Consider the following 25757-nt stretch of genomic DNA (forward strand, 5'->3'; position numbering starts at 1 on the left):
GAGATCACAAATAGGCAGAGAGGCAGGCAGAGAGAGAGGAGGAAGCAGGCTCCCTGCCGAGCAGAGAGCCCGATGTGGGGCTCAATCCCAGGACCCTGGGATCATGACCTGAGCCAAAGGCAGAGGCTTTAACCCACTGAGCCACCCAGGCGCCCCAACAACTCTATATCTTATGCTAGACAGTTTACTGATTTTAATCACTCTGGAGGAAGAGAATGGAATTAAAAAAAAGAGTTTATAGTCTTGACTCTCACCAAAAAATAGTTTATATTCTCATGGGGTTTCGGAGGGAATGGGATAGAAAACATTCAAAAAGAAATCCCAAAAAGCTTTGGTATATGCTTCTTTTTAATGAGATGTGACTCATATCTTTTCTTTTCTCCATTATATGCTAGCTGCCCCCAAATACGTGAGCCATTTATGTTGGTTTGTTGTTTGTGATATAGGAAGGATGTATTCTGTAAAGCTTAACGGGCATCGTTTCATTACATTGGCAGGGTAGCCCTTCAGACTCAGTCTAAGAAATGAGGGTAAAGGAGATGTTAACCTGAAAAGTGCTTGGTGAACACAAGGCTTGGTGAACACTGTCTGTGCTGTTGGCTGCTGCCATTTTGGGGGGATTTCTTCTTTCCTTCAATCTGCATGTCTTAGACCCAGGGTCTGCCCCACAGCTCTGACTGCTACAGTCTGAGCTAGATCTGTAGGCAGGCATTTACATTTATTTATTTTAAAAGGTTTATTTATGGGGCACCTGGGTGGCTCAGTGGGTTAAAGCCTCTGCCTTCAGCTGAGGGCATGATCCCAGGGCCCTGGGATCAAGCCCCACATCGGGCTCTCTGCTCAGTGGGGAGCCTGCTTCCTCCTCTCTCTGCCTGTTTCTCTGCCTATTTGTGATCTCTGTCTGTCAAATAAATGAATAAAATCTTAAAAAAAAAAGGTTTATTTATTTATTTATTTATTTATTTACGGGGGAGAGAGACAGACAGACAGACAGCATGCAGGAGTAGAAGGAAGGGCAGAGGGAGAGAAAGGAGAGAGAGAATCTTAAACAGGCTCAATGCCCAGGGCAGAACTGGACACAGGGCTCGACCCCAGGACCCTGAGATCATGCCCTGAGCTGAAATCAAGTCTCCGATGCTTAACCAACCGAGTTGTCCAGGTGACCCTAGGTATTTACATTTTTTAAAATCACATGGTATTAAAATATATTTAAAGTATACAGAAGAGCTAATAATGAAAAGTAGCAATCCCAAGCCCATCCCACCACTTTCTCCCAGTATGAAATTCATCTCTCTCTATGTGCTGGCATTTTTAAACTTACACTTTTATGACATTACATGGAGACGTCATAGGTAGATCCTGAAGCCCTACCTCCTTGATAGCCGAGTGCTTACCCCAGCTCAGCTCGCTGTGACGAGGACCTTGGTAGGGTGGTAGCCAGGCTAGCCAGGGCCATCGGCAAAATATTTTTTTCAAATGCTCCTCTTCCTCCCAGCTTAATGGCAAGCTTGAAACTCCAATGATATCCAGAGTCATTTTGGAAGAGCAAAAAGTGTGCACGTAGACCTGGGGAGCCAACCCGGCCAAAATTCAGGAACGAATGTCCCAGGCAGACAAAAGAGCAATGCAAATACTGAGGCATGGGTTGTCCTGGGTGTTCAAGGGAGAGCAAGGAAGCCAGTCAGCCGACCACAAAAGCAAGTGACCGCACCAGTGGATGGTGGCCAGACAGACAGGTGAGGGCACAGCCTTGTAGCGCTTTGGAGGTGCAGTGGGACATTGCTTTGCTGGGTGAAACAAAGAGCCAACGACAGAGTGTGACTGTCATTGTGACGGGCTTACTTGAAATGCTGGACAAGTTTAGACTGTAGGGAGGCAAGAGTGGTGCAGAGGATGGCGCCTGGGGCAAGAATGGAAGCAGGGAAGGTGGTGGGGAGTGGCGTGATTCTTGTAGAACTGACCGTTATCTCCTGATGGATTTGATATGAGGCATGAAGAAAGCAGGGAGCCAACGATGGGCCTGAGGTTTTTAACCAGAGCATCTGGAAGCCTTTTACTGGATGGGGAAGAGGCAAGTTTTGGGGTGAAGATCAGGAGTTTGGGTTGGAACACATTAATTTTAGACATTCAGGTGGAGCTATGGGAGAAGCAAGGCGTCATAAGGCAGTCTTGGCTAGATAACTGAAACTGGGCATCATCAGCATACAGATCCATTTAAAGCCATGCACTGCGAGATAGCCAAAGAAGGAGTGTAGATAGAGAAGGGCAGAGGCCCAAGGGCTGGGTGTTGGGATCTTGGAGATTTGGAGGTTGGGAAGTTGAGGGGGAGGTAGCCCAGTGACTAGAGAGGTAGGAGTGGAATCTGCAGAGAGAGAGAGAGCGAAGGGGCAATCAGGCTTGATGGGGGAAGAAAAGCTGTGCCGAATGTTCCAGACGGGTCAGAGGAGATGAGGACTGGATTTGGCTACTGGGTCTAGCGAAGTGGAGGTCATGATGACCTTGAGAACAGTTTCCCAAGAAGGGGGTTCAACAGAGAACAGGGGGATGGGAACGGAGAATTGTGGATGTGAGCCAGCACAGCTCTTTCGTGGGGTCGGCTGTAAGGTGGAGCAGAGAAGCAGGCTTGATGGAAGACATGAGGTTGCAGGGAGGTGGGGGGTGTGGGGAAGATGATGGTGGCAGTGTTGCCCTTTGAGTCGGGAGAAAAAACTGAGCGCATGTGCTAATGGGAGTGATCCTCGGGAGGGAAACACTCAAGAGACAACCCGCAGCAGGAAGTCCTTGAGTCAGTGAGAGGCTGGGTGCTCGGGAGTGGGGGTAAGCAGGGAGGATCTGGGAGAGTTCTTTCCGACCAGCGGAAGCACAGGCAGAGTTGACAGGAACAGACGTGAGCAGGTGGCGTGGATGTGGTGCTGGGACTTCCAGGTGTTCTGTTCCTTTTCATTTCTTTCCTCCCTGGACTAGAAGCTCTGGGATGGAGGATGGGGTAGGCGGTGATGGAGGTTTGCTTGAAAGGGAGAAAATGTGTAAGAGTCACCTAGGGCCTAGGGCAAAGAGATGAGCTTGGGAGTGTGGTAGGGCTGCTGGGCAGCAGTGAGGGGCCTGGGTCAGGGGCCACCATCCAAAATGAGGCCAATTTGCAAGGTGGTGAGCTTTCCTTCATGTTTGTGTCCTGGATGGGTGCATAGGCAGAACTGGGGGGCGGGGGTGGGTGGGCAGAGGAGGCGGGAGTGGATACCAGCTAGAGTGAGGTTTGCCAGGTGCATGTGAAACAGCAAGAGAGGTGCAAAGGGGCTGAGGAGGGACTCGGAGGTGATGAAAGTGGGACCACAAAATGTTATTTATAAAAGCCTTACTGAGGAGCATAACTTACACACAGGAAACTACATGTATTTAAAGGATACAATTTGAAATGTTTGATGTATGTATACGTCCCTAAAGCCATCTCCACAATCAAGATATGATCACATTCATCACCTTACAAGCCTCTTCCTCACTCTTGGTGGTTCTTTCCTCTCATCTCCGTCCTCAATGCCCAGGCAGTCACGCCTTCTTGTTGTTGTAGATGATTTTGCATTTATTAGAGTCTTGCAGATCATTCTATATAAGTGGAATACTTTTTTTGGTCTGGATTCTTGATTGATTGATTACCTGGATTCTTTCATTCAACCAGATGACCCTGAGATTCATTCATGTGGTAGTGTGTATCAAGAGTTCATTTCTTTTTATCACTGAGTAGTGTTCCATGGTATGAATAAGCTACAGTATGTCCATCCATTCACCGGTGAAGGTGCATTTGGGTTGTTTCCAGGTTTGGGCTATAAAGCTAATATGAACATATGCCCATGTCTTTGTATGGATATATGCTTTCCCCTGTCTTCTAGAAATACCTAGGAGTGGAATGTTTGGATCATACAGTATACATATGATCTTTATAAAATCCGCTGGGATCTAGAGGGTTGGTGACTGGCAGGGTCCGGCTGTGTCCCCAGCCACCCACCCCTGCATTGCAGCTCTCCTGAGGAATTACTGACAACTGACCACATTCTAGTGTTGCTACCAAGCTTTGCTAACACTCCTAACTTTCGACTGGTGGAAAGACTGTCTATAAACACTTACTAGGGGGCACCTGGGTGGCTCAGTGGGTTAGGCCTCTGCCTTCGGCTCGGGTCATGATCTCAGGGTCCTGGGATCGAGCCCCGCATCGGGCTCTCTGCTCAGCGGGGAGCCTGCTTCTCCCTCTCTCTCTGCCTGCTGCTCTGCCTGCTTGTGATTCTATCTCTCTCTCTGTCAAATAAATAAAATAAAATCTTTAAAAAAAAATAAACACTTACTAGAATGTTTCAGCACCTGTGATTCCTTTAGCAGTGTGGGCGTGGCTCTGAATCAGGGGTCTCTTGCTGGCTCCGCGCCCTCTGCACGCTGTCCCAGCAGCTTTGCCCCTCTGGTTTCTCTGCTTACTCATTCCCTAAGAATTGCACATTATGGGGGGGTCGGGGGTGATGGGGCATGGCTTGAGTGGAATTGGGGGCGTGCAACAAAAACCAGGCAGGACTGAAAGCTGTTGAAGCTACATAAAGGAGAAGGTGATCACAGCTCTCTGAGCCCTGCGGGTCCCAACCCAACAGGGATGAGGGAAAGAGGTCTGGGCTTTCTCTCCCCACCTCAAGGGCACCACTGCCCGACTTCTCACAGGGTGCCCAACCTGTGTTAAAGGTTAACCCTCAGAAAACGTGCAGATACAGAGGGAGTGCGAGTTAAAAATTCAGTTTTTCTCATTATGAACACGAGGACAAGGAGGGAGGTGTTGCAGCCGGTTCAGAGGAGAATCCAAAGGACAGACACGTTTAGGTATCAGGAAAATTGAAATGAACTTGCAAACGGAACAATTTGTCCTCAGAGGTGGGGGAGGGTTGTCCCTCCACCGGACAGAACTGATTTGTGTGTCTGTAGTCAAGAATTATTTGTGTTGCTATCAGTTTTCTGCAAGTTCACTTTAGTCTCTGCAGAGTTGTAAAGATCGTTTTTAAGGTATGTTATAAACTGGGGCGGCCTATTTATTTCAAATCAGACACCCTTGAAAGATTAGCATATTCCTGTGGCCAGGCATTTAAAAAACAATAGAGGGGTGCCTGGGTGGCTCAGTCCTTAAGTATCTGCCTTCAGCTCAGGTCATGATCTCAGGGTCCTGGGATCCCAGCATCGGACTCCCTGCTCCACGGGAAGCCTGCTTCTCCCTCTTCCACTCCCCCTGCCAGTGTTCCCTCTCTCGCTGTGTTTCTGTCAAATAAATAAATAAAATCTTACAAAACAACTTGGGCTAGCACCACATAATATCCAAGGAAATCGTAACTAATCAAATACATAGGTAACTTTGGTAGAAATTTTAGGAATTCCATCCCACTCACCTTCTCCACTTTTTTAGTCAAAGTTGCTGATAATTCACGGCTCCGAGGGTTTAAGATGCCGCTTACGTTCCCACAGCAGAGGGACCCAGGAAAGAGTGCAGGGCGCAGAGCTGAGGTTTGGTTCCGTGGCGGGGCCCCTGGGTCTCCAGCCGCTGCGGGGAAATCGCCGGCCTGGGGAGGGACTGCGCCTGCGCACAGGTGGTCTGCCGGCAACTCCGGGCAGGTGAGGGCGGTTCCCCAGGAGCGTGACTTCGCCCTTTGCTGTCCGTTTAGGATAAAGGAGGAGTGGAACTTCGTGGCCGAGTGCAGGAGGAAAGGCATCCCCCAGGCTGCGTACTGCAAGAATGGCTTCGTAGACACCAGCGCGAGGCTTCTGGAAAAGATCGAAAGGAACACTTTCGCGAGGCAGAGTTCACTTTCCAAGGAGAGAGACAAACGGAGGAGTCCGTTTGTGTTTGAGCTTTCGGGGGAGCAGTGGACGGTGAGTGCAGCAAGGGGGTGCCCGATGCGCTGCTGGATTCTGCTGGAGGCATTGACTGGCCTTGACCTTGGCCGAAAGAGAGCTTTCCCATGGATGGGGAGGAGCCAGTTGCGTGCTCTAAACCGGGTTCTCAGGTCTCTTCCTCCGTGCAAGACCCTGCAGTCCTGGGGAGGGCAGCGGGGTCCCTCCGAGGTCGGCAGGCGCTGGGATCCTGGCGGCCCTCCCCAGGATGGCACAGCCTTTAAAATGATTACTCCTGCGGTCTCTCCCCCAAGACCTTTAAAATCACTCTTTGCTTTTTTTTTTTTTTTTTTTTTTAATGAACCGAGCCTTTCAGGTAACATCCCCTGGTACGTGGTGACAGATTTAGCTGTTTTTCCTTCTGAGAGTCTGAGGCCAACACAAAGATGTAGCCGCCCCCACCCCCTTTCTTTCCTCTGGGGTTTACAGGTGGCTTCCTGCTACCGGTGCCCTGACCTGCTGCTTTGCTTGGGGCAGTATCTCCTGGGCTTGCGGGTGATCTGACGTTTTCTGGCGGAAGCAGCACCTGAGTGTGCTATGGGCAAGCAAACTGGTACGATGGTCTCTTTCTGGGGGGCTGGGGCTCTCTGGAACCTGCCCTTCATCTCTTTTTATGCCCCCAACTTACGGCTGAAGGGGCTCTGGGCTGGGAGACTGAATTTGGGGAGGCGATCGTGGTGGGTGTCCTTTATTGGTCATGTGATCTGGGGACACTTTACTCCACTTTCATATATTTTCTCTCCACCCCAGTAAAATGGGGCTAAGGGCTGCCTTAGCTCCCTCTGAGGGCCGTTGTGGGTCCTGCATGAGCCAGTATTCTAGGACACTGACTTGGAGGCTGCACTGCCCTCTGAAACTGGGAGAGTTTATTACTATGCAACCTCTAGGCTTTTTCTCCTGCATCCCCATCGTTGAAATCAGTGGGTGCCCTTCTGCAGTTCTAATTAAATACCGCTGGTAAATCATTCTCATGTGTCATTGTCAAACATGGCCTTTGTCTAAGCACTTACCCCACAAGGGTTTCCCAGCCTGCCTGGAGAACCTACATCCATAAGAACTTCTCAGCACCTTTGCAATCATATCCCAGAACCCTTGAGCCCAGGGCAGCCTTGGATTCTGCTGAGTTCCTCTGTCACTTCACAAATGACCAGGGAGGTGGTGCACCTGGAAAAAGGCGGAACCTGGCCCAGCATTCATGCATGTCTCCCCACTCTCTTTCTCGTGTTCTTTCCTATGAGAGACTCAGAAAAACAGTGAGAAACTTGGCACAGCAACGATTCGATCTTTATCAAGCAACTAGGGAGGGAAATATAGCACACATTTTAAAATCCAATGCATGGACAGATTTTGTTTTCAGAAGATGTTAAATCAGTGTGTTGTAAACCAACAGTACATGTCGTGGCTATAGGTGTGAGCCTGGTTATCTGTGTTCACTGGGCATTTGATTTTCGTGTCAGGAATTCATGGCACTTTTGAAATTGGCCAGTCCACTGTTGTGAGATTCATGACAACCCCAGAGTCTTAAAGTGGTTTCATGGAGGGGCTGTGCAGCCGGGTAAGGTTAGGTCTGATGCTCTCACCCATGCTGTCTTGCTTCTTGCCTTTCTCGCAAATGCCCGGTTATACTTGACTTTGCACACGCCACCACTTGGCTCCGACACCATGAGGAACTAGTTGTGACTGATGTCATTCATTCTGTCTCAGGAGCTCCCGGATTCACTGAAGGAGCAGACGCACTTGCAAGAATGGCACATCACTAATACCCTGATTCAAATCATTCCTACCTACATTGAGCTGTTTCAAGCGATGAGAATTCTGGATCTGCCAAAAAACCAAATCTCCCGTCTTCCAGCTGAAATTGGTATGTTCACCAGCAGGAGCCTTCGTGTTCTTGTCTGGTAAGCAGGCAGCTGGTGGGCAGGCTGCGTGGAGCTTCCGTTCCCTCGTGGCCCAGGACACTGCTGGGCAGGGCTGTTTCCTTTGTTCCCAGAGCTGCTATTTCCTTTGCAAGGTCCCCTTGGGGTGGTGATACCACCATCCCACCTGCAGGACTCGGCACAGGCAGACATTTGCTGATAGCTCAGAAACTAGAAGTCTCATGAGTGAACTTTTTGTTTATTTTCTTTAAGTTTTAGAAAGTTAAGCATGCAATACATGTTCATTGCAAACATAAATGACAACCAATTATTCCCATATAAGTTTAGCATAGCCTATTATGTCATTTTGATCAACATTTTATAATTCTCCATCACAGTTCTGTTCAGCTGCAGTACCTTAAAATGAAGACTACAGTGATCATTACTGCTTCTCTTTCTCTTGGGGTGTGAGGGGCAGAAGATGGGGGCTGCCTATAGTTCCGTGAAGGATTAACTAGAGAGTCAGCACAAAATGCTATGATCACGGACTGACAAGCTGACATTTAATCAAAGGCTTAAAAAACAAATACAGAATTATGTTCCATGTCTCCCTCATCGTCATTATACAAATGTTTTATCTTTGGCTTGTGTTTGTTGTTAAAAGACCTTAAAGGATCTTCCCCATGGATGTTCATTTGTTGCAATGACAGGTCGCTTGAAGAACCTGAAAGAACTCAATGTGAGCTTCAACCTTCTGAGAAGCATCCCTCCAGAATTGGGGGATTGTGAAAATCTGGAGAAACTAGATTGTTCTGGGAACCTAGAATTAACCGAGCTCCCCTTTGAAGTAAGAAAGCAGTCATTTGCACTATAATTTACTTGTATTTGGTTTATGACATGGGATGATCTATAATGTGGGGAGGCAGTTCACAAGGTAAGAGTCCATCTTTCGTATATCACGCTTTCTTGACATTTCAATCACCCCATACCAGTGATTAGAAGGTCTTTCAAAATGTTCTTACACTAGGACGGGAGCTGAATTTAAGTTCGGAAAAGCTGTCAAAAAGAAACAAACAAAACTAGGCAAGACGTCCTGTTTTCATATGAGATATTTTTATTTAATGTCTATTTAATGTCTGATGCCTGTTGTCTGTGATGCAGATCTGGATTTATTTATCCACAGTGGTAAAATAAATTGGAAACAGTTGGAAATAAAGGGGGTAAAAAAATTTTTTTTTAAAGATTTTATTTATTTTATTTGACAAACAGAGATCACAAGTAGGCAGAGAGGCAGGCAGAGAGAGAGAGAGGAGGAAGCAGGCTACCCGCTGAGCAGAGAGCCCGATGCGGGGCTCGATCCCAGGACCCTGGGATCATGACCTGAGCCGGAGGCAGAGGCCTTAACCCACTGAGCCACCCAGGCGCCCAAAGAGGGTAAAATTTTTAAAAGAAGTTAATATATTCACAAAAACTTGTAGGTAACCAAAACAGTCTTAACAGATAGGATTTTAAAGGTCCATTCATTTAAACAATATTCACTAGTGACTTTTGGTCTGTATTCACTGGTTAAATGATTTAACATCACATTCTGATGAAATGGAGCCGCTGAGAGGGAAGAGTGTTGCCAAACAAAACTCAACAGGCTTTTTATGCTGAAGGGAGATAGAGATCTCATAATCCTGCTGGTAAGGAACAGACTGGAAACAGTGTTGCTGGTGTGGTGCTGACAAGGCCCTGGCTGCTGATTAGAGTCCCAGATGGGGTATTACTCTCCTTGCCTGGAAACTTCTTGGCGGGTGGAAGTAGCTGCTTCTACCATCGCTCCAGGAAAAGCCCAACAGTCCAGGTGAGGGTGTCTCCCTCCTTGAGACTGGTCGTGACTCCCTCCTTGAGACTGGTCATTCCCCAGGCCTCCCAAGTTTGTTTGTTTATTTACATAATTATTTTAAAAATTTTTATTTGTTTATTTGACAGAGAGAGAAAGAGAGAGAGCGTGCTGAAGCAGGGGGAGCGGCAGGCAGAGGGAGAGGGAGAAGCAGGCTCTCTGCTGAGCAGGGAGCCCGAGGTGGGGTTTGATCCTGGGACCCCAGGATCATGACCTGATTCAAAGGCAGATGCTTAACCCACTGAACCACCCAGGTGCCCCCAGGTCTCCCCAGTTTAGAAATTGGCACAGTCTTCTCTCAGTTGTGCAGGCTGGAAGCAAGGCAAGTCATCTTGACGTCTCTTGCCCCTATGCCCTGATTCCACTCTGTTAAGTAAGTCCTGTTGAGCGTGTCCTTCAGAATAGGTTCTGTGTCTGACCACCACCCAGCACCTTGCCACTGACATCCTGGTCCAAGCCCGTGCTGTCCGCCGTTTGAACTGGAACAGCAGCCTCCGAGGCTTGCCTCTCTGTCCCTTCTCTTTTCCCTTCTCTTTATTGAGATATATTTTATAGACCCCCAGATTCAGCCATAAGTGTACAATTCACCATAATTCACATTTAGGATATTTCTGTCATTCCCTCAAAATTCTGTCTCTCCTGTTTGCAGTTAATCCGCATGAGTTGGCGGATTAGGCAGCCCTAGGCAACCACAAGTTGGGTTTGTTTTTTTCCTGGCAAACAATAATGTCCTGCTGACTCCCCTATATTGACATAGGTGGGAACAAATGTACCCGGGATAGAGATTTTTAGGCTCTTTACTTTGAATGGGATTCTGTAAATGCACTGTACTTGTTATACTTCCCCAGTTGGCTCTGTTATAATAGCTCACTGACTCTCTTTATATATAACTTCACTATTTCCAGACTGAATGGTTCTCACTGGACATAAAGTTCACCCACCTGTCCAAACTAGGGTTTATTCAAGATAAATAGAAACTATGTAGCTGAAGACAGGTTGTCTCAGTCTTATGCGTCCAACTTGTATGTATCCAAAGGGAACACACAGCACCCAAGGTTCTGGTCTCTACAGACTCAGGAAAGCACCATTTGCCTGGATGCCATACCCAAATACTGGCATTAAAACATTTTTTTTTTTATTAAAAACATAACGTTACATTTACCACTGTGACCATTTTTAAGTGTACCGTTCAGTAGGGTTCTATGTATTTGCATGATTGTGTCTGTCTTCATGAGGTTGCCTTTCACACAAATAATTGACACAATCCTGAATTCAAGTTCAAACAGACCCGCAAATAGAATGAATGACCCATGGAGGGAACTAGCAGGAATTTTGAGACAAAGGTAAAGGTAATGAAGCTTCTGTGTAAATGAGTGTTATATTTATTCTGACTGAATGTCAGATTTTTATCTGGACAGCACTGGAATTTTCAGGCAAATGTAACTACCTTTCCAAAGAATTTATGAGTGTTTTGTTTTGCCCTTGATGAAAGTAGCTAGTGGGGAATGACTATATCCAGGCATTTGTCTCCTTGCTAGTTTGATGCCACTGTGATTTTCCTTATTCTAATTTTCACAGAAGTCTTAACTTATTGAGGATATTTAAAGGAAAGAACTTGGGGCACCTGGGTGGCTCAGTCGGTTAAGCATCTGCCTTTGGCTCACGTCATGATCCCTGAACCCTGGGACCGAGCCTTGATTTGGGCTCTCTGCTCAGTGAGGAGCCTGCTTCTCCCTCTCCCTCTGTCTGCTGCTCCCCCTGCTTGTGCGTTGTCTCTCTCTCTGTCAAATAAATAAATCTTAAAAAAAAAAAAAAAGGAAAAGACCTTATTTTTTTACAGTCTAAAAAAAATGTACCTTCTACATTTATTGTAAAAAGGAGGAAGACAAGAGACTGATGTTAATTCAGTCTTGATTTTTCTGCTGATCTGAGAACACTGGCAACATGGTCAGAGACTTTAGATTGAATTATGGGCACCCCAAACATCTTTTCTGATGCTTATTTACTATCCCATTACTGTCTTCACATTCATTTTTAGAAATTCAAAACAAGAGCAAAATTAGAATGTGCCCATTCAAAGGGGTGAGTTTGACCTGTGAGTCACTAAAGCAAATGTAGCAGTAGGGAATTAGGTATTATATTAAGGTAAAGAGAGGTATAAGCCTACTGCTTCTTTCTTTCGTAGATTTCGTTCATTCCTTCTGTTGGTTCAACTGGCTCCATATTGCATATTGCATAACAGTTTTGGAAAATGTGTTCTGAAGGGCAGCCCAAATGTTATCTGTGGACTCCGAAAATAAGTAAATCAGTAAAATCAGTAAATCAGTAAAAGGTAAAATCAGTAAATCAGTAAAAGGTAGCTCCTTCTATATGTCATAGCCATGACCCAACTTACAAAAACAAATCCAAACATGAGACACATTTCCTACTTCATTCAATATTCATAGATTTGCATTTGAAATAAAAAAAATATGTCCCTATATATCCAGTTACCATATTAAAAACACAAATTATGGAAAGGAGGCCTAAAGAGTAGAGATTTCTGATTGCTTGCTCCATTCCTGCATGAGCTCAAATGTGAGTCTATTTAAGATTTGCCAAAACTCCAGGGCGCCTGGGTGGCTCAGTCTGTTGGGCATCAGCCTTCAGCTCAGGTCCTGAGCCCAGGGTCCTGGGATCGAACCCTGTATCAGGCTCCCTGCTCAGCGGGAAGCCTGCTTCTCCCTCTCCCACTCCCCCTGCTTGTGTTCCCTCTCTCGCTGTGTCTCTCTCTGTCAAATAAATAAATAAAATCTTAAAAAAAAAAAAAAAAAGACTGCCAACACTCTTTGTGGCTATCTTCAAATCATTCTATTTTTTAAGGCTTGTGCTTTCAAGAGTTTTGTTTCCTGTGACTTTGCACATGCTGCTCCCTACCTGAAGTTCCCTTCTCTATCTTTCCCCCTGTCGGGGAAACCTCAGGACCCAGTGCAAAAACTCCATTTTCCGTGAGATCTATCCTGACCCCTTCCCTTACCCTACTGTGACATTGGGACATTAGCCCCTTATGTCTGTGCTGCTGAACACACCCAGTTGAAAACTTCTTCACGTTAGTTCTTGCTACATTAAATGGCATTGCTTATTTTCAGATGTGTAGGCAGCCCCTGTGTGCTGTTGATCTTAGCCCGCCCGGCATGGAGCACGTCGTCAGCACTCCAGAATACATGTTCTTCTGATCTGTGTTGCGTATATTCTTAGAAGGGCCTTTGGGAAGAAATATCACCTGAAAATTATTAGTTGAACATACCTGCACTTACAAAAGTAATTAGAATATGTTGTTATTCCTTTCTAGTTAAGTAACTTGAAGCAAGTTACATTTGTAGATATCTCAGCAAACAAGTTTGCCAGTGTCCCGATCTGTGTCCTGAGGATGTGTAATTTGCAGTGGTTGGATATCAGCAACAATATCCTGAATGACCTGCCCCAAGATATAGACAGGTAGCTACTCGCATTCTGAAGGTGAGGTGTATGAATTAGTTACTAACACCTTAAACACCGTTAACGTGTTAAACAGGCATAACACACGAATGGTCTTTGAAATCAGTGAATTTTCCAAGAGTTTACTGTTTTTGGGAAATGAGTTTCATTCTTTAGATAATGAGACAGTTTCCAGTTTCCAGCCTCGTAAGTGTGCGTGCGTGTGTATGTGCATTTGAACACATCTCCGTTGTCTTGGTGAACTTTTAATTTCCTTGAGTCCTCAACAGAATGACATCATTAACTTTACCCCATAGACATTGCAAGGTATCTTTATTATATAAGGAATAGAAACGTATCACTCTATGTCTTTATATATATGTTATATATGGAAGAGGAACATTCTAAACTCTGTTTAGAATGTCAGTGAGGGTAATTTTTCTTGGTTTCATTTATTGATTTATCACACATGATCTTTCAAACAAATCGATATGATTAGTAAAGTTTTTCCAATCATATCCTTGTATTTCGTGCTTAAAAAATAATTGCACTGGGCTCTCTGGCTGGCTCAGTCAGTAGAGCATGAGACTCCTGATCGTGGGATCGTGAGTGCAAGCCCCACGATGAGCATAGAGTTTACTTAAAAAAAAAAAATTACACCGAGCATGTAAGATCCATTCATTCACCCATTTCATTCATTCATTCTTTCTACCAATGATACTAGGCTCCTGTATGGCAGGCCCAGAGTTTAAAATAGTGAATGAAACAAAATATCTGACCTTTTGGGATCCAGAGTCTCCTTTATAAAGATAGTGCATAATAAGTAAGTTGTCATGACCCAGAAGCCAAAACTGACTTAGTTCCCAAAGTCACTTACATGACCTTTTTCTATTCCTGGTACTTGTGATGTGTATCAGTGCTTTCCAGTTTTGTGAGACTAAGTGGGAATCGTTTTAGTTTGAAACACGAGGCAAACTCTGTGAAATATTTGTAGGCTCAATCAAGATTTTGGAAATGCATGCAAGAAAAAAACTGGGTGCGGGGGGTGGGGTAGTCACCGAGTTAGAATAAAACGGAAAACAAATAAAACAAATCCAGAGCACATTTTGCTCTTTTCCTTTTCATTTGACAGATTTCTTTCCATTTTAAATTTAGAAAATATGATAGGGGAGGAATACTGGGCTTTCAAGACATATACCAGGAAATATGTGGCCCAGATCTGTTCATTCTTAGCCCCAGTTCCAGTATAGTTCCTTTCCCATTCCTTTGCTGACCCCTTGGAGAGATGTATTGAGGGTCAGGTCAGACACTTGGAGAGATGTACTGAGGGTCAGGTCCTTTCCCAGACTAGTGTATAATGTGCAGTTTGTTATCCTGCTGCTGTTTTTGTCTTTGTTTGGTAATTAAGCCAGGGAAAACTTTAAAAATCCCAAATTGCGTCACCTGGCATGACTTTATTTAAATTCTAAAGTCCACTTATCCTCGTAAGGGTCACATATATAAAATAAACTATGTAGGGATTTCATACCAGAATTTATTTGCCATTTACTTTGTTTTTTTTTCCGCTATGAGGTTAATCCTTATAAGTCTAATCCCCTTATCCCTTTTACTTCTTCTTAGGCTAGAAGAACTGCAGACCTTTCTCTTGTATAAGAACAAGCTGACCTATCTTCCTTATGCCTTGCTTAACCTAAAGAAGCTCACCCTGCTAGTCGTCAGTGGGGACCATTTGGTGGAGCTCCCGACTGCCCTGTGTGACTCATCCACACCTTTAAAGTGAGTAGATCCCCCCTAGAGACTTTAACACACAAGGTAAGGAGGACCTGCAGCCTGGTGCTCACCTGTCTCAGGAACCAGATAGGATGGTTCTTGGACTCAGATGACCTGATCCTGGTTCACAGAAGTTCCAATGCCTTTGTACAGGATTTTGAAGTTTTTGGCCAATGGCATGAGGAAGTAGATCTCAGAGGATTTCTGGACAAATGCTACTGCTGTTTGAAGTGTGACAGACCACACGCCCAGGGCTCCCTGGTTGTCCTACCCTTTTTTGGTTTCCTTAAAGAAACCTGTAAACCACCCCAAACTAAGAAAAACCATCCCAACCAATGTGATACAGCTTCGAATCTGGCCTGAGACATTGAACAGTCTTTCTTACCTTGGAAGGGGACTTGAAAAGCCATAGCACCCTCCCTCCCCTGAAGCTGACTCCAGGCCACCTTGGCATGATGCTGCTCCAATGAGAGCCCCCTCCGTCCTGTGTCCAGGGACTCATCTGCCTTAAACACCAGGTGTTTGCTAAAACCATGACTCAAGGGGTGATTTCCCAGAAATGTCCCGTTCTTTCAGTGATAAGTGCTCACCTCATCAGAACTCTTCCTCATCTTCTGATCCTGGCAGTAAGATGCATAGCAGACAGAAATAGAGAAGTGAGCTATTGCAAAGAGAGAGACTAAATTCATTTCTGTGTAAGCACAAGATGAACAGGGATATGACATCTTCTCCCCACTGGCCCACCATATTCCTTCCACCAGGATGAGTCTTCCCCTGCCCTTGGCTGTCCTAGGAATGTCTTTTGGATGCAAGGAGGCCAAAGAGGTCTTGAGTATTTGGAAAGATGTACTTTGTCTTTTCTGGATGAAAAGGCGTTAAAGATGTGATTTCTTCCAAAAATTATACATCAGTGTAATGTGATTCCAACCATAACTCCAGTGGGATTTCTTTTTTTGGAGCTTGACCAACTGATTGGAAAGTATATCTGAAAGGCAAAAAGTTAAGAACAGCAACAATAATTTTGGAAAACAAGAGTAACACAGGGGCGCCTGGGTGGCTCAGTGGGTTAAAGCCTCTGCCTTCGGCTCAGGTCATGATTTCAGGGTCCTGGGATCGAGCCCCGCACCGGGCTCTCTGCTCCGTGGAGAGCCTGCTTTCTCCTCTCTCTCTGCCTGCCTCTCTGCCTACTTGTGATCTCTGTCTGTCAAATAAATAAATAAAATCTTAAAAAAAACAAACAAACAAGAGTAACAGGACAGAATTTGCCTTACTGAGAATGACAATATGTTTAAATGTATAAGATTCAAAATGAGGTGGTACTAGGCAATGATTTGTAGCTGAATTATTAGACCAAAGTGGGTCGTACTGAATGTGATCCTAATCTGTGATACAGGGAATTTCATAAACCAGTGGGGAAGGTCTGAGTGACTTAATACACCTTTAAGGAAGTTGGATAATTAGGGAAAGACAAAGCCCGTTCTTCCCTTGACAACATCAGAAAGCTTATGGCCCTATAGCCATATTTTTGCTGTGTGTCGTATAGGGAGACATCTAGAATAAGCCAGAGATTAAATATAAAAAGAACAAGAAATGGCATGTTAATGATGGTAGATTGACCATATGTCAATCTACACTTATCCCTCTTGAGATCCTATTGAGATGAGGAAAAAAATAAAACCTATAAGCCCCCATGATGGAGAAAGCAAGGGAAGGCCTTCACAAAATGAGAGATGCCACACGCTTTGGGAGACATACAGCAGATGGAACAGTGGTGACTGATAAAAATAGAATGGAGTAGGCTCACGTTCAGAGACCAAATCAAAAAATTAAGCCCATTGGTCCTGGAGAACTCTGAAGAAGCATGTGGTCAGAAATTCTAGGTCCAGGCTGGTGTAGATTGAGGCAGGATACTAAAAAACAAAAGGACAATTTCATGTACACAGACGATCCCCCGCCTTCTAATCTCCTCCTCAGTTCCACTGCGCAGACCACTCAGCATCTGACCAAAAAGGCTGAGGTGTCCTCTAGGGTGGCCTTGGGGGAAACCCCCAGAGTTTTGTGTTCGGAGACTTCCCAGGGGACTGGCAGCTGCTTGCCCCCGTGCTCACCCGTGGTGGGCTGGCGCCGGGGCAAACACAGTTTGCGCGTGTGGGTGCCCAGCCAACATGCTGGGGTCTCAGCCTCAAACGTGAAGGCATCACTGACTCTTTCCAGATAATTGTCACAAAGACATGAATTTTTCAATTTTGGAATCAACCTGTAGGCAAGATAGAAATGTTAAATATGGTTTCAGAACAGAATGCGGATGGTGCTGGTGTTCACGGTGTGAAAGTGAAAGTACGTGATGTCTGTGAGTGCTTCGAATGCATCAGAGAATAAGATGGCTTGATGAGTAGATTGAGGGGTGGATGAATGGATGGATGTGTCATAAAGCAGCTGCAATAAAATCTTAAATATGGAACCTAGTTGGTGCGGACAGGGGTGTTCACTGTAGCGGTTATTATTATTATTTTTTTTTTTACTTTCCTAAATGTTGGAAAATTTTCATAATGGAATGTTGAAAAAGTGAAAGTATAGATCATAAAAATTGGGAGGTGGTAGAGTTGGGGAATGGAAGAGAAGGAAAGGAATACCTCTGCTTGATTAAACAACATTGGAGTATTAGTCCTGCATAAAAGAGAGTTCCAGTAGGATAAGTAAAAATAGTGATTGACCCATGAAAGAGATTGCTTCTGGGGGATCTGAGACACAGAGTGTGAGTGAGAGACTGTGGTTTTAAATAAAACAGTATCCTTGCAAATTTTAAAATATGTAGAGTGATTACTCTGATAAAACATTAAAGAATGATGAAATATAGGCTTTTTTTTTTTTTTGGATAGGGATGGATGACAAAAATTAACTCAATGAAAGAACTTGCAAAGGGGGCACCTGGGTGGCTGAGTTGGTTAAGCTGCCGCCTTCGGCTCAGCTCATAATCTCAAGGTCCTGAGATCGAGTCCTGCATGGGGCTCCCTCTCCCTCTCCCCTTCTCACTCATGCTCTATCTCTGTCTCTCTCTTTCTCAAATAAATAAATAAAATCTTAAAAAAAAAAAAAAGAGCTTGCCAAGGAAAAGTTGCATGAATCAATCCACAAAGACATTAGAACTTTTTTGCTTTCTCTGCATTTAGACATTAAATAAAACTACAAGAAAAATGAACTGGGAAATATATGTACTAAAAATAGAACAGGGGGGCTTTATCTTCCACATGTCTAGAGCTTCCACAAACCAATGAGAACAATACCACCCAAGCCAGCAGGGCCCACATTTGCAGCTGGAGACTGTTCAAGGGATTTCCAAGTTTGAATTGAAATAATTACACTGCCTTTCACAGCAAAACATCTTCCAAAACTGTGAGGACAGGAGATCAAGTGTCATTTTAGTTTCTCTCCTTGGGCTTCTTTTTTGGGTAGGAGCATCCATCTTTTCAGTTGCAAAGATACTGACCATCTGAGTTCTTTATAATTTAACCCCTCCTCTTCTTAGAGTTTGATACCATTCACCAGGAGTAACACCAACCATAGTAGGACATGATCCAGTGTGAATGGTCTGACAGAGAGCAAGTGTTAATGTCCACCTCAAGGCCTCTGATGGGGTCACTGTCCTCTGTCTGTGGCTGAGTAGCTCTCATTCCTCCAGCAGGCCTCTGAGCAGGACTGATTCCATAATCTTGTTGGATTATTCCATGGGGCAGTCCACCGGTGACGTCAATATTAAGTGGTCCTCTGTGACCTTCAAGGATAAGTAAGAGGTTGACTTCTTCTGAGAGGAATTCTGTGGTGAAACATGTACGGGTGAAAATGAGATATTGTCTGTATTTTCTTGAACAGATTTGTAAGTCTTATGGACAATCCTCTTGATAATGCCCAGTGTCAAGATGGCGTTGAAGTGATGGAAAGTGAACGAGATCGTCAATGCTTTGATAAAGAATTTTTGAAAGCCTATCTTGAAGATGTTAAAGAAAGAGGTATGCTAATCATATTTAAAATTATTTTAGGGGTGTCTGGGTGGCTTAGTCGGTTAAGCATCCAACTTTTGATTTCTGTTCAGATCTTGGGGTCATGACCTTGGAGTTCTGATATCAAGCCCTGCAGTTGGGCTCCGTGCTCAGTGCAGAGTCTGCTTATCTCTCTCTCTCTGCCCCTCTCCCAGCTCTCTCTCTCTCTCAAATACATACATACATACATACATACATAAGATCTTAAAAAAATAAAATTCATTTAAATGAATATATGAAATTCCATGTACTCAAGCAACATGAACTCATAATGCTAAAAAGTTAGTTGGTTAATTGGTTATTTTTCCACATACCATATATATATTTATAGAAATTATATATTTATATAATTTGTAATATTTATATATTTATATAATTACATATTATATGTAAATTTATATTTTATATATATACACACACACATAATTTTTTCTTTAAATATCAAATTTTTCTAGTGTACTTGAATACTTGATACATCATCAGCTTGTTGGGTCCATGGTCAAAGGAGCGAGACTGATACAAAGCAAAGGTCAAGCAAAGCTTTATTTTGCGCCAAGCATCGAGAATCAAACTGACCGGCCAGGGCAGTCTCTTGCAAAGAGGCGAGGGGTCCCAGCCTCACAGACTAACTTTTATAGAGCAAAGGCCATGTGGTTGAGCCTGGCCACACAAAGGTGACCAATTGAATTACAAGTTCACCCTATAGTAGCTATTTGAACTAGCCTATCACTCTGGTCAGAATTGGCACCCAAAAGGCAGGGTCCACATTCTTGGGTGGTTGGGGAGGTGCTTCCCTGATTGGATGTCTCCATCTGGCTTGACTCATCCTTGTATTCTAAGCTCTGTTACCTCCCCCTGACCTGACACATCCTGGTATATGGGCTTTGTTATCAGGGGCTGGTCAGTCATATTTTACTGGTTTCCCAGACTTGTTTCTAAATTATTTCCTCGGTGCGGGGGGGGGGGGTGGAGAAAGGATCAATCTAAGTTTACTGCATAAACAACAAAATGACTCGCTCTGGCTAAGTGGGCCCTTACAAACTATTTGACAGAGAGGCCTGGAAACATACACTTGAGACGTTGCCTTACTAACTATACATGAGTTTTTAACAAAATGACCTTGACAAAAGAGTATCTCAGTTAATGGGAAAATAAGATTCCATTTCAACTTTAGAAAAAGTTGTTTCTTGCATAAATCAAGGTCCACTTGTATGAAAAATGACCAAAGGAAAAAACACAAAGTGGCAGACTAGTAGCTAGATCCTTTTAGTTTTGGTTTCCCACAGGGTGGTGATAATACAGAGGAACAAGGGGAAGTCACAGGACCTCAGGAAAGGGTGGGAAGCGATTTCCCAGAGGCTGTTTCCAAAGCGTTCTAGAATGTAGAAGCCCTTCCTTCTGCTGCAAGCACACAAACACAGGAAGAACGCATAAGTCACCCTTTGTTCTTCTAATCACCACCTCCTTCCTTGGTATGGCTGCCCATTCATAGACTAAGGATGATTGGTCACATTCAGATATTCAGGGGTTTCATGAGAGGAATGAAAGATACCATTTATTTGTCAACTTAAAATTTTTTTTCAACTAAATTATTAAATCTCTCTGCAGTTACCTCTAATTCATTTGGCTATCTCCAATCTTGAAAGCTGAAATAGTGTGAAATAAACGAGAAATTTATATGAAACATGAAACAAATAGCAGAACCATTTGTTTTGTCAGAATTTATTTTTGGGGGGTGCCTGGGTGGCTCAATGGGTTAAAGCCTCTGCCTTCGGCTCAGGTCATGATCCCAGGGTCCTGGGATCGAGCCCCGCATCAGGCTCTCTGCTCAGCGGGGAGTCTGCTTCCCTTCCTCTCTCTCTGCCTGTCTCTCTGCCTACTTGTGATCTCTCTCTGTCAAATAAATAAATAAAATCTTTAAAAAAATTTATTTTTGGGTTGCACAAGTTTCCTCTTGTGAAAACCTTTATTGTTGTATTTTATAGATTTATTCATAATTACATTTTTGAGTTATTGTTTAAAAATACAAGAAAGAATTAGAGAAAATAAGTAGTTAGCTTTGGATCTGTTGGTCAGTGATGAAATAATTTGCTTTGTAAGGTTAACGTTAGTGATAATAGCTTTTGAATTCATTCACTTATTTCTAAATAATTGTAATAATTCTGTCTTCCATATATTCATATTGGTTCATATGATATCGCCAATACTCAGCCAGTTTTTTATTTTTATTTTAATTTAATTTTATTTTATTTCTTTTCAATGTACTCAGCTGGTTTTAACCAGAATCCATAGCTAAGGGGAAAAAAAAGTAGCTTTAATGAGTTACGCTGACCTCCAAACTCATGTGATACAAGAATGATGAGCAAGTGAAACCCTTGGCTGGTCCTCAAGCATTAGCAACCCTAAGAATCACTTGCAGGCCCCACCCTCAGAGATTTTGACTCAGCAGCTCTGGGGTAGGACCAAGAATGTGCATTTCTAACAAGGTCCTGGGTGATGTTGGTGCCTTGGGTCTGGGAGCCTCACCTTGAGAGGCATTGGTATAGACCATCCTTTGACAAAATTAGGCTATGAAGGGAGAGTGGGCAGTAACCAGTGGGAAGAGCAAGACTAAGGTCATGCTCAGTTTAGGAATAGTGCAAACTTTGCTTATAAACCTTTTTCCCTTCCACATGGGGTCTTACCTGCTGTCTCAGGTCCATGGCCATCTATTTCTGTTTTAGCCAATTTTTATTATTTTTAGGGTTATACAGTTTCTCAGATTCTGATGTAGCTGTGTCAGTTTGTTGGAAAGATTGCAAAAGAATGAGGGTTAATAATTCTATCTAAATATTTCTTCTTCTTCTTTTTTTAAAAAATATTTTATTTATTTGACAGACAGAGATCACAAGTAGACAGAGAGGCAGGCAGACAGAGAGAGGGGGAAGCAGGCTCCCTACCGAGCAGAGAGCCCGATGCTGGACTCGATTCCCGGACCCGGGGATCATCACCTGAGCTGAAGGCAGAGGCTTTAACACACTGAGCCACCCAGGCACCCCCCCCACTTTTTTTTTTTTTAAAGATTTTATTTATTTGCTTGATTGAAACACTGGGATAGCACAAGCAGGGGAACAAGTAGAGCGAGAGGGAGAAGCAGGCTCCCCGCTGAGCAGTGAGTCTGACTCAGGGCTTGATCCCTGGACCCTGAGACCATGATCTGATGACCCCAGGTGCCCCAGATCTAAATATTTCTAAAGCATGACTAAACATTTGTGAAAGCTGACTTAATGGTGATAGATAATTCCATTCACCTCCATACTTTAACCTGGGAAGGGTAGTAATTTGTTGGTTAACATGAGCAATGGTTTGTAGCTACACTTTGTGGTAAAATGGGGAATGGTTGAGTATCTTTGTTTCTTTTGTTACAGAATCTGTTCCCAGCTATACCACCAAAGTATCTTTTAGCCTTCAGCTTTGATACCATCCATCAGAAGACTGCAGAATCTCCCTGTGCTGCAGAGCTATAAATCTTGGTGTCCTGGAATAATGGTTTGCGCTTAAGGACAAAGTCTAGAAACCACACTCATAGTTAGGAAAAATAATTTTCAGATTTCACATTTGTGAATACTCCTCTCAGTGGACTGCAGAATTGATAAATGGGTTTATATATAAAGGTTCATTTACGTATATTTTTTTCCAAATAACGCACCTTTAATATTTTAGAAAATGTGTTATTTTTTTAAATTAAAACCTAGAGACCAAAATCTGAAGTTGATTGCACTGTTTTTAGGAATCCAGGGATAAAGGGGTTGTAAAAAGAGCATTTATATGGGACTAGCCAAATGAGATTTTATTTTGAGAGAGTTTTAATGAATTATTTCTTTTACTGAGAAAATTGGGTTAATACAAACTGCTATTTTCATGTGTTTTAATTGTATTTTCTAAGTGTAGGGTCTTAGGAAAGACTTTAGGTATAATTTGGGCATTAAGGTAGAAAGAATTGTCTGCTCAGGTATTGGGCACAGGACACTCAGATGGTGCGCCGGTGGTCCTCACAGAGGCATTGTGGTCCTGGCTGGTCCTGGGAAGACTTACATGATCTACATGGATGGTCTTCCTATCCTGAGTGGGTACTTCATGGGTCCCAGGACACACCTTACAACAGGGAGCAGAGGCAGTACCCTCAGGGACCCCTCCTCCAAGGTGGCTGTTCGAGGTAGCAGGGGTGACTAGTCTGTACCAATGAGGACGCCCTAGCAAAGCTTCCTGACAGGTGCCACAGGAGAGCTCTGCCCAGGCCATCATGCTGCAGCCCACAGGGAGCTCATGAGACTGTTTTTTGTTGGCAAAGATGGGAGTCATGATAGGGCTTTGGACTCCTTTATCACATTTGATTTGGAGAGAAATTGTACAAATACCTATTTTTATACCACTATTTTAGGCTAGAGGAAACAGGATTGTGAGTTGAAGATAAGCTTTAACAAGGAGCTTCTGTGATTAAAAAAGAAAAAAGTGCATATATTCACGTTTATTCCTATATGAATTGACTCCTACATGGTCTAATTCAGTGCCATCCAGTAGAATTTTCTGCAGTGATGGAAATGTTCTGTATCTGCGCTGTCCAAATGTAGTGACCACCAGACACACATGCTTTTTGACTACTTGAATAATGACTGATAAAACTGAAGAACTTTTAATTAATTAAGGATTTTAAATTAAATTTAAATTTGGATTGCCACGGGGGGGGGGTGCCATATTGGACACATAAGTCTAGCCAGTTGGGTTTTTTGGGAAGAAATGAAGGGTGATTTTTATTTTCTCTTATCTGAACAACAGTCTGTCCCCACAGGGGCCACTATTGACACCCTCCATATTTTGTCTTGATAGATTTAATCATGATTCCCAGTGTTTTATCCTCAACAGATGCAAACCACGCAGAGCATCCTAAAACCATATGGTAATGCTTCAGGGAGGATTGCCTCAAGTTAAAAACAAACTCTGAGAAGTAGGTTTAGAGATGAAAAGAGTAGGAAAATGAGAAATCACTTCAACTGAACCTCAAACAATTGTATTCTTCTTTTAAGTCTTCAAAAATGGCATTGAAATTTATTAGTTGTATTACTTAAATGATTTTGAAATTTCATTTCATGCCAAGGTATACACTATATTTAGCCAAATGGAAAATGAATCTTAAAAAGGGACAAATACGGGCTTTCACATAAGTTGTCCGTGACCTCTGTAAAATTTATTTCAATAAAACCAGTCTTTTGTGCAAAAACCCTGTATTGGTGCTACATTTCCTTCCTAAACAAAGGGAAAAGTATTACACCGATACATAATTATTTCATGTCACATAATATCCCATACCCAATATATTATTTGAATATAATGTGTGTAGAGATACTATTTAATTTATTCATGTATGTGTAAAAATGCAGCAAGATTATAAGGCATCTTAGTGGCAATATCATAAAGATTTGAAAATTTTACATGATACATAGGGACTGATTCATCATTTGGAAAAGAAATTTCCATAGTGGGATATATGTATGAGCATTAAAGCAATATGAATAAAAGAATAAAATGTAATTCCTAGGAGAAAAAGGTTCTGGTCCCCAAAGCTTATTATTACACTCATTTTTCAGATGTCGGACATTGAGGGGCAGAGACACTTAGGTGAAATCATCGAGTAGTGCATTTTATTTTATTTTTTTATTTTTTATTTTTTGTTAAGATTTTATTTATTTATTTGACAGAGAGAGATCACAAGTAGGCAGAGAGACAGACAGAGAGAGGGGGAAGCAGTCTCCCCGCTGAGCAGAGAGCCCGATGCGGGACTCGATCCCAGGACCCTGGGACCATGACCCAAGCCGAAGGCAGAGGCTTTAACCCACTGAGCCACCCAGGCACCCCAAGTAGTGCATTTTAATCACCAGCAAGAACCACACCACATTTCTTGACTGGAGGTTTCTAGAATGACCAAGAAGTACGCTTGCCAAACACCAGTTTAGAGAAACTTGATGATGGCTCACAGTAAGCTGCAGAAATCAGTTACTGTCTTTCCTTCTTTGTCTCCCTTCCTTCCTGCCTCAATGCATCTCTTGAATCTCTCACTACTCCTGAGTGGGAAGGAAACGTACTTTGAGGTGCTGTGTTGTGGCGGGTGTAGGTTTACATAATTCTCATTTCCCGAGTCCTGATTTGTAGGGACAGCACGTTGCCTAGCCTTTCCCACCCTCCTTGTCGGTAGCAGTATGTGTTATCAGGGTAACTTTTGATCATGTAATAACACTTCTTGGAATTTTAAAGAACTTTCCAATTCTTTCCTAAAATTAAAGTTCTTGGCGCTAGTCTTCAGTGAGCTCGCAGATTGTTCAACACCTGCTTCCTTTCATGTAATGATCTAAATTTTGTTCTCTAGTTTGTTTTCCTTATTGATATACTCCAAATCATTCCACCCATCCCAGCCTATCTTTGAAACTATAGAGTCTTTCCGGGGATATCGGCAGATGTTTTGCATCCTCCTGTATCTGCCATGTCTTTATCGTGTAAACGTGCATACATGCACGCACATTCCAGTCTCTTCTTGAAGCTGATCAACACTGGGACTCAAGGAGCCGGGATAGCAAGGCCAGCTCTTTTACTAACGCACCATATAATCTTGGGAAAATCACTTCACCTTTTACCCACCTGTAAAATATAGAGTAGCAGAAGACGATTTCTAAGGCTGAGTCCATCTTTAACATTTCATGACTTGCCTTCCACTAAGAACTCCTTTTTATATTAACGACTCAGCATTTCCTCCCTACCTCACTGGTCACTCAGCTTCCAGCTCCGTATGGGCGCTGGGCATGCTTGTTCCTT

At 43.5% G+C, this 25757-nt stretch overlaps 1 protein-coding gene across 3 annotated transcripts in view; it reads left to right on the plus strand.

The window, feature by feature from the left end:
• Positions 1–24493, plus strand: part of LRRC2 (leucine rich repeat containing 2) — a 39142-nt gene extending 14649 nt beyond the window's left edge. Inside the window, exons 3-9 of one of the 3 annotated variants that reach the window (XM_080809654.1) lie at positions 5682–5889; positions 7615–7771; positions 8477–8613; positions 12983–13128; positions 14728–14883; positions 18748–18884; positions 22322–24493. In XM_080809654.1, coding sequence (XP_080665780.1) covers positions 5682–5889; positions 7615–7771; positions 8477–8613; positions 12983–13128; positions 14728–14883; positions 18748–18884; positions 22322–22371 — 991 coding nt within the window. In that variant the 3' untranslated portion in view covers positions 22372–24493. Of the gene's footprint in view, positions 1–5441; positions 5890–7614; positions 7772–8476; positions 8614–12982; positions 13129–14727; positions 14884–18747; positions 18885–22321 lie in introns of those variants that run through there. The other 2 variants (XM_080809655.1, XM_080809653.1) reach the window with 2 other exon arrangements.
• Positions 24494–25757: the final 1264 nt, after the last annotated feature.

This window comes from Martes martes, assembly GCF_963455335.1.
Source record: "Martes martes genome assembly, chromosome: 1".
NCBI classification, from domain to species: Eukaryota; Metazoa; Chordata; class Mammalia; order Carnivora; family Mustelidae; genus Martes; species Martes martes.